Below are 14,238 nucleotides of genomic sequence, written 5' to 3' on the forward strand. Positions count from 1 at the left end.
CTCGGCCTTAAAGATGCTGGACCCGTTCATCACCAAGGACTTCGACTCTGCACTGGGGCTTTCCGTACCTCTCCAGTTCAAAGTATATACATTGAATCTCATGAACCTTCTCTACATCTTCGCTGTTTGCAACTATCTTTACAATATACTTCGAAACTTCATTCCTTACCAAAGCATCCCACCTGGAAATGTGTTTTCCTTCCTCGGTGGGCAGTACTTTTTCAGAACAGACGATCTGTCATTGCTCCTTTTGGCCTTCGCATCTGGGAGCAATTGGATGAATTGGGTCTGTCCTTGGATAACATTGCAGATTCCACAGGTTGGCCCATCCCACCATGGCTTATTACAGCCCCCAAATGTGACCTTTCTTTCAGTCACCTAAAAAAGGCAGATACTCCAGATTGGAAGTACCGTCTTTTATTCAATGAATATCTTTCAAACAATCATTCAGTTCCCATTTATACAGATGGTTCCAAATCAGGTAATTCAGTGGGCTCTGCTATGGGTCAGTAGTTGGGAGCAGAATCCCTTGTACAGCTTCTGTGTTCACTGCTGAACTGTATGCCATATCTAATGTATGCCATATCTCTTGCCCTGGATCATATTGCAGCTGAGCAGTACTCCAACTGCACTATTTATACTGATTCGCTTAGTTCTATACTTGCCTTGGAATCGCTACACGTTAGCTCACATCCTATTCTCGCTGATATTCGAAACCGACTGGCCCATTTCTCATTAGCAGCTACTTCAATCCAGTTTTTCTGGATACCAGGCCATGTTGGTATTCGAGGGAACGAGCTTGCAGACATGGCAGCTAAATATGTCTGCTTCAGCACCATCATTCCTATGCCTATTCCGTACATGGACTATGGTGTTCTCTTCAAGGCTCGGCTCCGTGCCAGCTGGCAGTCCACTTGGAATGAACAACGTGACAGCAAACTTTTTCAAATCAAACCCAAAATTGGACTTTGGCCATCTAGCTTCCGTAAAGTTCGGAAGGAGGAAGTTGTTCTCACTAGGCTACGCATTGGTTACAGTTTTTAACTCATCATTTTCTTTTATCTGGAACTGATGCACCAATGTGTAGTTTGTGTAACACTCAAATCACTATCAGCCACGTTTTACTTTCTTGCCATCGTTACAATTCTCAACGACGGCAATATTTTAAACATATTTTTTCCCAGGGTCAATCTGTAACATTGGACAGAGTTATTGGTGATGGTGACTCTGTCCACCTTGATAATGTTTTTAATTTTTTAATGGCCATTAACCTTTTAATCTCATTTAAGTGTTGCATATTTATTCATTACACCTTTTAATTGTGGTTCCTTTTTTACAGTTTTAATCTCTCTCCTTCAATTTGACATTGGACAATGGCCAGAACATTAAATAACTCGACACCAGGACTGGAAAGGCCAACTTCAGGTGACTAACGCTCCTGTTTGAACTATCCGCTTGAACTACTCGTTAGTCATCCTGGCGAAGTTGTTATTATACTTTTGCTGCATATCATTTCACACTTTTACTACTTAACTTTTTAGTACTGGCCATATTGACTCACAACCCGAACCAGGACTGGAAAGACCAACTTCAGGTGACTGACGGTGGTTTTTATACTTACCTGTTAGTCTTCCTGGCGGGTTATGATCATTACCATTCTGCTACAGGTAGTTCTTTACAACTTTGTTGACTGGATGTCAACATTGGTTTTTACGCCATTTTCTGTTTTAATTGCCGTTTTGCTTTTATCTTCAATTACTTTTACAAATTTTACTCCATTTACTTGACTTTTATCTTTTACTGGACATTTGGCTACTCATTATTACGATTTTATGGAGTGTCTTTTAAAGCTTTTATTCTTTTACATTTTGATAATAGCTGCTATGACACATAACCCGAACCAGGACTGGAAAGGCCAACTTCAGGTGATTGACGGTGGTTCTTGAACTTACCTGTTAGTCTTCCTGGTGGGTTATGATCATTAACATTTTGCTAGAGTAAATATTTTACAACTTTGAAGACTGGATGTCACCATTGGTTTTTACACCATTTTCTGTTTTAATTGCTGTTTTGTTTTTACCTTCATTTACTTTTACAAATTTTACTCCATTTACTTGACTTTATCTTTTTACTGGACTCTCATTATTACGATTTTGCGGAGTGTCTTTTAAAGCTTTTATTCTTTTACATTTTGATAATAGCTGCTATGACACATAACCCGGAACCAGGACTGGAAAGGCCAACTTCAGGTGATTGACGGTGGTTCTTGAACTTACCTGTTAATCTTCATGGCGGGTTATGATCATTACCTTTTTGCTAGAGTAAAATACCTTACAACTTCTTATACTCTGCCTTCTATCTTAACATTGTAGACTAGGTGTCAACATTGGTTTTATACTTTTTTGTTTTACCTTCAGTTCCATTTATGTCTGTTACTACATTTATTTATTTATTTTTATTTTATTTTTTTTACATTTTTACCGAATGTCTGGCGCAGATAGCCTCGCTCCTTTGTGCCATAAAACACTAAATCAATCAATCAATATTCTTAGGCTTCTCTGGAAGAGTAATAAAGGTGGGCTGGCATTTGGACCCCTCCACCCACCCAAACACACAATGTGACCCTACATAAATATCCATTAGGTAGACCCTTTGTGTTTGCTGCCATTTACTATCCAATGAAATTTGAAACTTTGTAGAATGATATGAGTTTTGTCTAGTTTAGTAGTTATCACTTTGGTATAAAGTTTAAACTATGATACAAATTTCACTTATATTCATACTTTTACATACACTTAACATGTAAGTTATACTTTTGGTAATTACTTGAACTTAATGTGTGTTTTCAGTAAGCAAGCTGTTGATTCCTTACTGTTCATATTTCACAAATAGCATGCACTCCAATAAGTCATATAACCTTGTATATGTATCATAATATACATTTTCCAATGTTGAAAAATGATAAATTGGGAAGATAACTTAGTTATTACATGAAAACCTTTGCTCATGGTAAGTTGAATTGATATTATATTTCAGATAGAAACATTGAGGGAAATTGTCTACTCTTGTAATTAAAAGCTTGCAGCAGTAATTACAAAAAAAAAAAAAAAAGATAAACAAGATGGGCATTGCCAAAGGAAAAAAATACACTTTAATTTTCTTTGAACTGTTTTATTACATTTCAATATTTAAACGAGCTCACTGTTATAGAATCTGTACATGAAACGTTATTGAAGTTTTTCACAGTGTAGAAGAAAAACTTTACTCTGATATCTTAATACAAAAGACTGTTTTTATTGTATTACCACTTTGAGTAAAGTTACAACTAATTATGAATTAGCTTAAACTAATAATATAATCACCAGTGTGGTCAGAGTTTTAAGATTTTCTGTACTAAATCTGAATGTTTTGCAATAAGGAAATGTGTATGTTTTCAAAATCTGTTAGCTAATTTTCTCTTTATAATTGATCTTACATATAGTTTTCATTACAATAAAGAAATATAAGGATTTATTATGACCCTTGTACCTAGATGTAATTCGTATAGCCATTTTTTCAAATTAAGTTTTCTAATTTTTTTTTACAAAATCAACTCGTCAAACATTCTTCCTAAATGCAAGAAAAATGTGAACTTTTTAGAATTGTATATATTAAAAAGTAATTGACGTGCTATTTTAGATTGCTGTGTATAACTTAATAGAAAACACCAAACTGAACCACCTTAGGGGATTTAGGTTAATTCTAAATCCATATTTAAAGATAATAATTGAAAATAGTATTTATAAATGAACAAATGTGTTTAATACATGTCCAAGTTTATTTGAAGTATACAAATAATATAAATGAAACACATAATAAGAAAATGTAGTAGATTACATAAATTATTATTATTAAAGGAAGAAGGTATACAACAGACTAGTGGTGGAGAGAGAATCCGTAAGGGTTATCAGTGGCAGGGAGGGCCTGTGCACCAGTGGACATCCAGTCAAGTGGGACAGTGGTTGTTGGCACTTGGTATGGACCAGCATATTAGCAAGTTCACTGAAAATGATATAAATGGGCAGCTGTTACTACAGATAGATAGTACCAGATTAAAAGTAAGTACATAAGCTTAGAACTCAGGTTTTCAGAACATTTACTGTAAATGAATGTAGTTCCCAATCACAGGTGTGAAACTTTAACCAACAAAAACTGAAGATTTTACTTAGTTAATTAGGAAGATATGGAAACCAGCTAAGAAAAAAAAAACATTTAAAGTGATGCGAGACTTTGAACCAATGTGCCTTATTAAAAGGGCATATGTAAGTATATGTATTGAAAAATGCTTATGTTTTGTTATAGTGAAACCTACTAACTCTGTTTGTTTGTTTGTTTTTTAAAGGGAGAGTTCAGTTTATCCACCATAAAAGATTTTATTAAATTCAAAAGCTGGTTTACTGAACCTAAAATTACTTTTCAATTTTTTTTAAACTACTCAAACACCCTTTGCTTTAGATAGGAATTGAAGAATAATTTTTATCAAGAAAATAACTAGTAAGACAAACTTGTTTAACTTCACATAAATAAATTTAACATTATTGACTTTTATTTCAGACTTCAGTTAGTTGTTAGTACAGCTTTATTTCAACCATTATATATATATAAAGATGAGTTTTGTTTGTTGCTTATCAAATTGTATTGTAAGATAGTGTTCATGAGAAATGATTCACTGATAGCATCAAAGGAGAGGATAACTTGTAATCAGAATATCAAACTAGAACAAGTAGCATGCTTTGATTTGCATGCATTTCAGTAGTCTGTTTCGTAATGTGCTATGTATTCCTACTTTTGACATTTTTCCTGTAAACGTTATTTTATTCAATGTAATCATTTTATGTCTATTTTAATCAACCAGGTCAGGTTATGGTGTCAGAACAAACAGTTTTAGGTACGTGTTTCAGCTTGTGAAACGTTTTGCTTTGTAAAGACTTGAATAATAAGTGAAGTTTCTTTGTTTTGTTTCAGTCACTAGGGGTGAGTAGTAGCTCTGACCGTTCTCTCATCAAGAAGAAAGTCAAAGAAATGAGAACCCTTTTGGAAAAAGAAAGAAAAGCCCAAGAGAAAGAACAGCGTGCACGTGACAGACAACAGAAAAAAGCAGGGAAGATCTCCAAAAAGAAACAGAAAGATGAAAACTCCTCCTAAAAGTTTTTTTTCTTGTTTACTTTGTATAATAGAGATTCAAGAAAATTATGTAAGTGATGGTAGCTTATGAAAAACTCCAAGTAATAAAATCCCCAAAAAGTATGGTAATAAACTGACAGTTGCCATTACATTTATGTCAGCCAACTACTTTTATGCAAATATGAAAAGATAAATCAAGACAAAAGTATCAGGTGTTGTTTAATTGCTGAAATACTTCATTTATTTTTGTTTTTTGTTTCTGTGTTTTGGTGAAATCTTATTTCTGTTGTGGATAGACAGTTTAATAGAACAGAGCACTACCAATGTGATATATAGTTGTAGAAGTGTGCACCGAAGACAAAGACACTGCATCATTTTACCTACATCAGATGCTATCAGCATTTGTTACTTTTATTATTTTCATTCTTTTAACTTATGATGAGATGTAAGCCAGCTTGGCCTCGTAGCTTTGTGTTAACTCAGTCATGGCTTTTAGATTTTTATTCAGTACATGGTAGAAGTTTGCTCTTGGCAAAAACATGCAAAACAAAGTGTATTCGAGTCAAGAAGGAAGAAATGGAAAAGTAAATTGTGTGTTGTTAATAACAAAGTGTTGGGCACTGTTGTGAAAACTGTTAGTAATCTTAGCTATTTACAGATTTGTTTGTTGTAACTTGTATGTGCCATACAAACGTGATGAATTTCCCTTGCACTGAATTTTTTCATTGTAAAGTACACTGATCAGTATTTTGAATCATCAGTAAGTATTTTCTCTACTGATGCTTTTACACCCATTTGATTTACTTATTTTATTAATATTCAAGTTGTAAATATTAATGATAATGAATTGTATTATTTTTCTGTGTTTTATATTTGCAAAGTTCAATGTCCAGCATGAAATATATTCAATTATAGAATCATGAAAATCACATCAGAATAATTTATGCAACTTATTTTACACTTTGAAAGTGTAGAATCTTTTAACAAAAATCATCTTTCATGGTGTGAGAAATAAACATGGTGAACAAAAATGTAAATTATTAGAAGAAAACTTACTAAAAACAAAAACTAGTATATTAACAACATAAACTTTTATCATATTGAGTTGATTTCATAAAATTTTGTTAATTATTTAAATTTTTATTTTTAAACAAAAATTTCGAAATAGAGAAGTTAACTACAGTTGGTCTACACCAAGTTCTTATTTACAAAAGAAAATTATCATAGATAATGTGGCAGCTTGTCGAAATAGAGAACCAAAAATGCTGGTGATGGAACAAAATGAACTTTTGTTTTCCTGTATTAGATTGTTATTGTGCATATATACTTTTTCTGTGATTTTTAAGGAAGTGCTTGTTTTTATATATGTGTATATCAGCTGACAGGATTATGCTGCTTATGGTGCTGAATTTTGTTCTTAAATCAGAAACTTGTTCTTCATTACAGTAATTTTGTCATGTAACAAAAGATATCTTATTACATTCAGGGGTTAAGGAGCAGTGTCTTGTATTTTGTATTCTTTGTTCATTATTCCATACTGTTATCTGTGTGCTTTTTTATTTGTCCAAAATGGTGATTCTCATGTTATCGAAGTACAATGAACTCGTATGTTGGATATTGAAACAAACTGTGGAATGATGCAGGTGAGGTTTTAATCATGTTAGTATGACTCCTACTACTACGTTTATTGCTTCATAACCTCTCCTCTTCCCACAGTGGTCTTTTAATCTATCCATGATTTTGTTCCTATACTGTAAGTTGCACCACTTTTTGAAAGAAGAAAAAGTTCAATTCTCTTAACATTTTTCCTTAATTGGGATTGAATGTAACCTAGTGGTCAGTCTACTGGGCTTATGGATCTAAAATTCCATACTTTGCATCCCATTCCTAAAAAAAACAACAAAATATGCTTTGTAGTTGTGTGTTACATTATAAAAATGACAGTCAAATTCTACTAATTGATTTGATTAGCCCAAACTTTGGTGGAGGGTGCTGTTGACTACCTGTCTTCCCTCTTAATCTAGCAGTCCAAAATTAGGAATGCTTGATACAAATAACCCTATTGTAGCTTTGTAATAAATAATTGAAATAAAACAAACCTTTATTAAATTTATTTCAGAAATACTGGAGAGTTCAGTAAAATCTGTTTTGTTAAAGATTTTATAATGTATCAATAAATAAACAAAACTAATTTCATGAAATGGAATTCAAAATATTAATTATTGTGTGTCTTGGAGTTGAAACCTTAGAAAAGCCCTAAACTTCCACTGGGAAAGATAACTATATCTTATCATGTAAAACAGATAAGTAATAATTTTTACCTCATTTTGTTCTCATGAATATGAATACAGTTACATCAGCAACATTATCATGTTATAAAAAAAAGAAAGTGTTTTGGTATTTGGTTTATAATGAATGTGGAGAATACCTAATTTCATTTTTCATCAGAACTAAAAACAAACCATTGGACAGTATAAAATGTTAATCAAATGTGGTGTAGCAAATTTTAAATGGAATTTTTAAAGCAAATATTTTGTGAAAGTAGTAACTTTGGTCAAAGTGAATAAATAAAAAAGGTAAGTTTGTTAAACTATGCTCTTGCATATAGCTCAAAGTTCCTGTGGTATTACATAAAACAATATGTAATTTTGAAGTGGCATAATCTAAAGAATATAAATAGATTGGCTCACTTTAACAATTGACAAAATGTTTTGTGACAGAATTAATTGTCTCTCACAAAACTTGTAATTTTTTTTTCCATATATAATCATTAGCTACTGTGTCATTTGAACTGTGATCTTTACTTCTGAACAAATGTATATGGTTGTTGACTTTTTTGGGGTTTGGGTATGGATGTAGGATCTTGATATTTATTTTGGTAAATTAAGGATATATAAATGTGTCTATTGCCTACACCTTAGACTTCGGCAAGTGGGCGTTAGCCACTGTACAAAATAAAGGTATTGATTTAATTACAGTTTTATCTTTTTTTTTGTAATAAAATTGTAGAATAAACTTCAAGTTAAAAAGTTAATCTTAAAATGTAGATTTTTTCTCCTAAAATTTAAAAAATGACATGCAGGTTTATGATCATCATAATGACTGTAATTGTTTCAAAAGCATTTTTTTTATTTTATTTTGATTTAAGTGAATGCTTAAAAGACAAATTATTTTTATTATCATTTTCTGTATTAAGGTAACACATAAGCCTTAGGCATTTTAAATTAAATGTAATATCTTCTAGTTGAATAAGAATACAGAGTTCTCTGTACTGTTTTCAAGATATTCTGTGATAGATTATCTAGACAGAGAGTACAAAAACTGTATTCAAAACACAAAAACATTATTTCTCCGAGTGTGCATACATTACTAGTGGTTTTTCCAAAAACTATATATTCAAAAGGTAGCACAAGTGGTTAAGATAATGACCACTGTCTTTACAGTGTTTTTCAAATTTCAGTGCATGTGGTGACAAAAGTGGGCAATAAACCATACAATGTGCAACTTGAACAATAACAAGCTAGTCATATTTCATCATCAACTCTCAAGTGTTAAAACAAAAATGAACTTTTATATGTGTGCTTGTGTCTGTATGTGAGAAAACATTTACCTTTTCTGAACTAAAAGAGAAGGAAGTAATGTATAGACAATACAGACTAGTCTTTCCTTCTAGCTGTCTGTAATTTTAAATTTTAGAATCCTGTGTGAAATCTTACTTAAAAACCAAAACACATCAGCTGTGAATTTAGTGTAATGTGCTATCCCTTTGAAACACAGTAAAACAGACAGAGATGGACTTTAAAAATGGTGCAAATCAGTTACGAAATATAAGATCCTATACAACATTATATTGATGCATAATAAAACTTCTTAAGGATGAACGTACATGTGATGCATATCCAATTAACTATTATTGAGGTTTCACTTTGTACTATGGATGGAACCAGAAATGAAGTGCAACAGGTGTAAAAGCCTTCAGAAAGTACGTGGTCATCTCGAGTAATGATTGTGGGAAAGAAAGAGAGAACCCTAAGATTCTGTGTTGCATGTTTTTAATGAACCTGCAAAAACTACAGCAGTTTGAAACTGGCCACAACTTTAAACCAAACAAGGAGTCTGAAGTATCCTTGTTTTTGTGTTGAGTTAACGATGCTTGGGCCAAATTTCTCCAAGATTGTTGAATCATTATCTGCTCTCACTAAAAAGGATTCAGATTTTGAATGGCTGGAGGAACATGAACAATCATTCTTGTCCATAAAGCGTATCTTGGTGGAAGCTTCTGTAGTGGCATATCCATGATAGGACTATGAGTTCTTGACAGATATTAATGCTAACTATAGTGAACTCAGAGCAATGGTATCTCAGTTACAGAATAATGATAGAAGAAATTATTGCAACTTGGATCTTTATCAAATACTATTGACACTAACTGTATTATGGAAGAAAATTAATTCTTCAAGTGGACCATGCATCACCAAAATAAATTAAGAACTTAAAACATTCAAAAGAGATGGTAACATGTTGCATTCAAAGACTAGAAGAGTCTGGCTTAGTATAATGCAAAGTCTGCGTAGAACCAAGGTGTTGCATGCATTTGTACCAAAATAAGGCAGTCGTTTTACTAGTTGCACTTGAGTAAAGGTGTTGAGTACATGTGTCATAAGTGCACAGTGTGTTTGTGTCACAGGATTGTTGATTTTCCTATACAGCTAATATCTTTGGATATTACTAGTCCCTTCCAGGAGATTGAATGAGGTAACCAGTCATGGCATAGTGGTTTATAGAATGGCTATGAGTATTTTTGTTGGTTTTTTTCAAGTTATATTTTTAGCTCATGGCTCCACCACCTCTTGACAAATTTGAAACCTAATTACAGTTTTAGATTTAGGAGGCCAAACCCTTTCAATTTATTTATTTGACAACGCCCAAGATCTCTTAGATTACTTTAATCCTGCTTAAAATAATTTCAATTTGAGGGCAAGTTGGTGGAGATACTGATGAGTAATAAAATCGAATTTGGTATACGCGTACCCTACGCTTGATATTACTGGTGCACAAAAACAGATAATAAAGAGGAGAAAAATGTTTTGTACATTATTCAGATTTTGCCTAAAAGAACTTCAAAGTGTCACAGAATATACCTCAACCAGTGATAAGTACTGGTAATAATCTGGAGGTCCCATAGAGATCTCTCAATGGTCTTTGACTTACCAGATACTATATGTTAAAACCTTCAATCATAATTATTTTTCTAACACAGAAATTGATTGTCAAATTCAATCCACCAGACACCAGCAGATCTTGAATCTACAGAGATAGGCTGACTTTATGTCAGGAACGTTTTAAAAGTTCGTATGTCTAGAGAGAACTCCTGTAATCATCTCTCTCCAATAGCAAACTCTCGGTAGTGAGTACTTCTATGTCCAAAGCAAGCTGTTCTTTTAAGTAAAAAAAAAACATTCCTTTAAACTCAAGAATCTAATCAAGGGCCAGTATGACGTTAACAAAACAAAAGTTCTGTGGGCACGGTACAAATATTTCTCCTTCCTATCTACCTTTGGTATTTTCAGGTGAACTGCAACTGCCGTATATGAGAGTCATACGGGAAGTTTTCAGAGTAATCTGGATGTATGTTGAGTTTGAAGCAGTAATATTTTTATGATCGGACACATGACTTTAAAACCATATTTACCATGCGTCACAATTGTGGTTCATAATAGGGATAGCAAGGAATTGCGCAAAATTCTAACAGAAAGTTTGGGCAAAAACGACCTTAAGCAGTTCAAACAACACTTTATGAATTTTATATTGACTGCTAAGTATGTACACATACATATAAATGCACAAAAAAGAGCGCTTACGTTAAACATACAAGGAAAGGAAAATCCGCTCAAAACTGCCCATTTGTAATTCTTCGTCTTATTATACTCTTGCCAACCAACAACAAAAATGACTTGGTATATTGTACCCAAACCTTTTGTAGAATACTAAATAAGGTATTGCGAAGACCGTAGGAGTATTGAAAAGTTGATTTGTTTCTTATACAGTTTACGTAAAACTTCATAATTATTGTGTAAACCATGTTATCATTACTCCTTGAAGGTAACTTTATTACAAATATATAGTGTTTCTTTGAAAAGCTTAAGCACAGGGTGAAACAGGAATTACCAGCCAATTATAGATAAAAATTTTGACTAACATGTAGAATACTTCATTCTTTGAACAGTATAAAATCGGTATCTTAATGAAGCCAACCAATAAATTAGGTATGAAGTGAAGGAGTGAACTAAAGTGCCAATACACATAACATTAAATTCTAGTTTTTCACATTTATAGAATAATTACTCTGAAAGACATGTAAGTTTATTTATTTAAAGCAGTGTTTTACATGTATATAATTTATTTAAAAAAGCTACCTTTCCACTTGGAAAATTTTATACAAGCTTTGTGGAGGTTGTGTTCAAGTACAATAATGTATACATTTGTCTATTGTTATGCATTATATATAGAGAATTCAGTTACACAGAAACCATAAATACTCGCTGTATTCTTAAACAAACCTCCATGAAAATCTCTAGCTGCAGCTTGTAATGGATTTACTAGTATTTATTTATTTTAATATTGACGTTTGTTTTAGTTAAATACGTATATATACATGCATTCTCTTTTATTAAAACTATCTACAATTGTTTCTGTTAATCTGACTAAGTAGTCTGTTGTTTGTCTGAATTTTCTGAAACCATTTTGTTCTTCTCGTAATTTTGATGTTGTCTCCAGGAATGCGGAGAGTCTGTTACTAATTATTCTCTCCAGAATTTTGCTGGAGAGGCTGATTGGTGCATAGCTATTTGGGTTATTGGCGGGCTTTCCTTCTTTCTGGAACATTAATACATTTGCATGCTTCCAAGAAACCGGGATATCACCAGAATATATTGATAGATTAAAAATTGCTGTAAGATGTTCAAATAATTTCGAAGTGCCTTTCTTAAGAAGAATGGCTTGTATACCGTCTTCTCCTGGTGATTTATTTTTAGTGTTTGTTATTGCTTCTATGAGTTCTTGTGCTGAAATTGTGTTTGTAAACATTGTGTTTGCGTTGTTGGTTTGATAATTATTTAAGTATACTATGAATGAGCTTATACTGTTAACTGTGTATTGCGAAATTCCCGCCTATTCCCTAGATTAGTAGAAGATTCTCGAGTGTAAGAATCAACAATATATGGTGTGTGAATGTAAACGCCAGTGACTGTCAGTAATTTTGCCAACTAAACTTTCGAGAACCTCGCAAAATTATTATAAAAAGTGGTCATTGTTGGTTTGTACAGCTAGTATACTATAAAACTTGGAAACTATAACTGTGACAAATGCTTGTTAATCGACAAGCTGCAGATAGTTGAGCAGAAACGTTTATAGATTTCGAACATATCAAACCATTTACCTTTAGTGAATTAACCTCAGACTTTAGTATTTCTACGAGGACATTATATGTCTTCGTTGATAAAAAATTCACATGTGCTCAGTGAAGTAGCTAGCTAGCTACCCGTTACGTGAACTGCACTGATATCAACTCGAAATGAATTCACTCATCATGAACCGTTGGTAAAATATTCAGTTCCAGATCAGATAAAAGACTCAGTATTGTTTGTAAGTCTGTAAAAATTTTGTATACAAATAGTTATTTGTAACAACTATTTGAATACCCGTTATTTTAAGCTATGTTATTGCTTGCATCGTAAAATGTATTAAGAAAGGAAACGATGTGTATCATACTTGTTGGCAAACATCACACATTTGATGCACCTATATATTTAATTAATTTCTAAATCTGAATCACAACTTATCTTGGTTTTAGGCTATTTGAAATCATGATGCCTCTTGTCCAAGATAAATTATAATACGTGATGAGTTTAACATTTTACATCTCGAATTAGTGCGATGAAACAGTCAATAACTACAGTAAATCATCATGAGCTAGTTACGAGCTACGTTTATTATTATTATAATGTATAAAGTTAACTACCATGTAAAGTAATCCTTTACCAGAGTTGAGCATAAAAAAGCCAGCAAATAAGATAAATAAAAAAAAATGAAATTTAAGAACCTACAAACAGGGATCGTAAAAATCGCAAGTACACAAGGTTGCAAATAATGTAGACATTATTTCTTCGTACTACAAATCTCTTTTTTAACTTCACGAAATGTAATTTTAGGTAACAGAATGGAGCTCAAAACTACAAATTCCTATTTTTACTGTAATTACTGTCAACTGTAATTCAGGGTAATAGCTTGGAGCTGGGCTTGTAGTATTAGTAAATAATGACTGCAGTGTCTCCAGCCTTGTTTGTTTGCTTACTTTTTTCTTTTTTTTTCATACAATCCCAAGCTGCAGATTTTTAGATTGCCAACCTTTTATTAATCTTGTTATAACACTGTGCAACAAAATATTTTACGTATTTAAATATGATGACGAGGAAATTCCTTTTCACAATATATAAGTTTGGAGACGGCTTGTACTAGTTATTAAAAAAATTATTATAAATGTACATCGTTTCATCCATCATTATCAAGTACAATATTACTTGTACCCGTTGATGACATAATCTTGTAGAAACGTTGTACATTTATAATAAGGTTTCTTCCATTAACCACTCAAAACCGTTTCCAAATGCGTATTTGTGGAGACGAATGAACTATTATCACCTCTACTGTAAATTGATCAAAGGCTTTCTTTCTCATCGATTGCGATATCCTGATAGGCAGAGCACATACTATCTGTTATGAAGAACAAAGGCAGCTAACACTAAATACCTTCAACATTTTCGTGGCCCACGTCTTTATGTCAACATTTCATAGAGGTTCAGTGGCGTAGCTAGGGAGGGAGGGAAAGGGAGAACATCTGTCCCCGGGCGCAGCATCGGGGGTGGAGGACGCCAAATTAATGTTACATAATTAGGAATGAATTTCAGAATGAAATGTTTTCCCCTCTTAACCAATTAATGCCCAGTGTCCCATATATGGGAGTTGCAACGTCAGGTGTTGCCACAACTTGGTTGTGATTTGGTCACGTTATACCAT

At 32.7% G+C, this 14,238-nt stretch overlaps 1 protein-coding gene across 9 annotated transcripts in view; it reads left to right on the plus strand.

The window, feature by feature from the left end:
- The window catches only part of LOC143228922 (uncharacterized), a 66,838-nt gene extending 58,641 nt beyond the window's left edge, over positions 1-8,197 (plus strand). For all 9 annotated transcript variants that reach the window (XM_076460383.1, XM_076460389.1, XM_076460387.1 and 6 more), the window contains 2 exons: positions 3,897-4,097; positions 5,005-8,197. In XM_076460383.1, the coding sequence (XP_076316498.1) occupies positions 3,897-4,097; positions 5,005-5,184 (381 nt within the window). In that variant the 3' untranslated portion in view covers positions 5,185-8,197. The remainder of the gene's footprint in view (positions 1-3,896; positions 4,098-5,004) is intronic.
- Positions 8,198-14,238: the final 6,041 nt, after the last annotated feature.

The sequence above is a fragment of the Tachypleus tridentatus genome, chromosome 10, assembly GCF_004210375.1.
Source record: "Tachypleus tridentatus isolate NWPU-2018 chromosome 10, ASM421037v1, whole genome shotgun sequence".
NCBI classification, from domain to species: domain Eukaryota; kingdom Metazoa; phylum Arthropoda; class Merostomata; order Xiphosura; family Limulidae; genus Tachypleus; species Tachypleus tridentatus.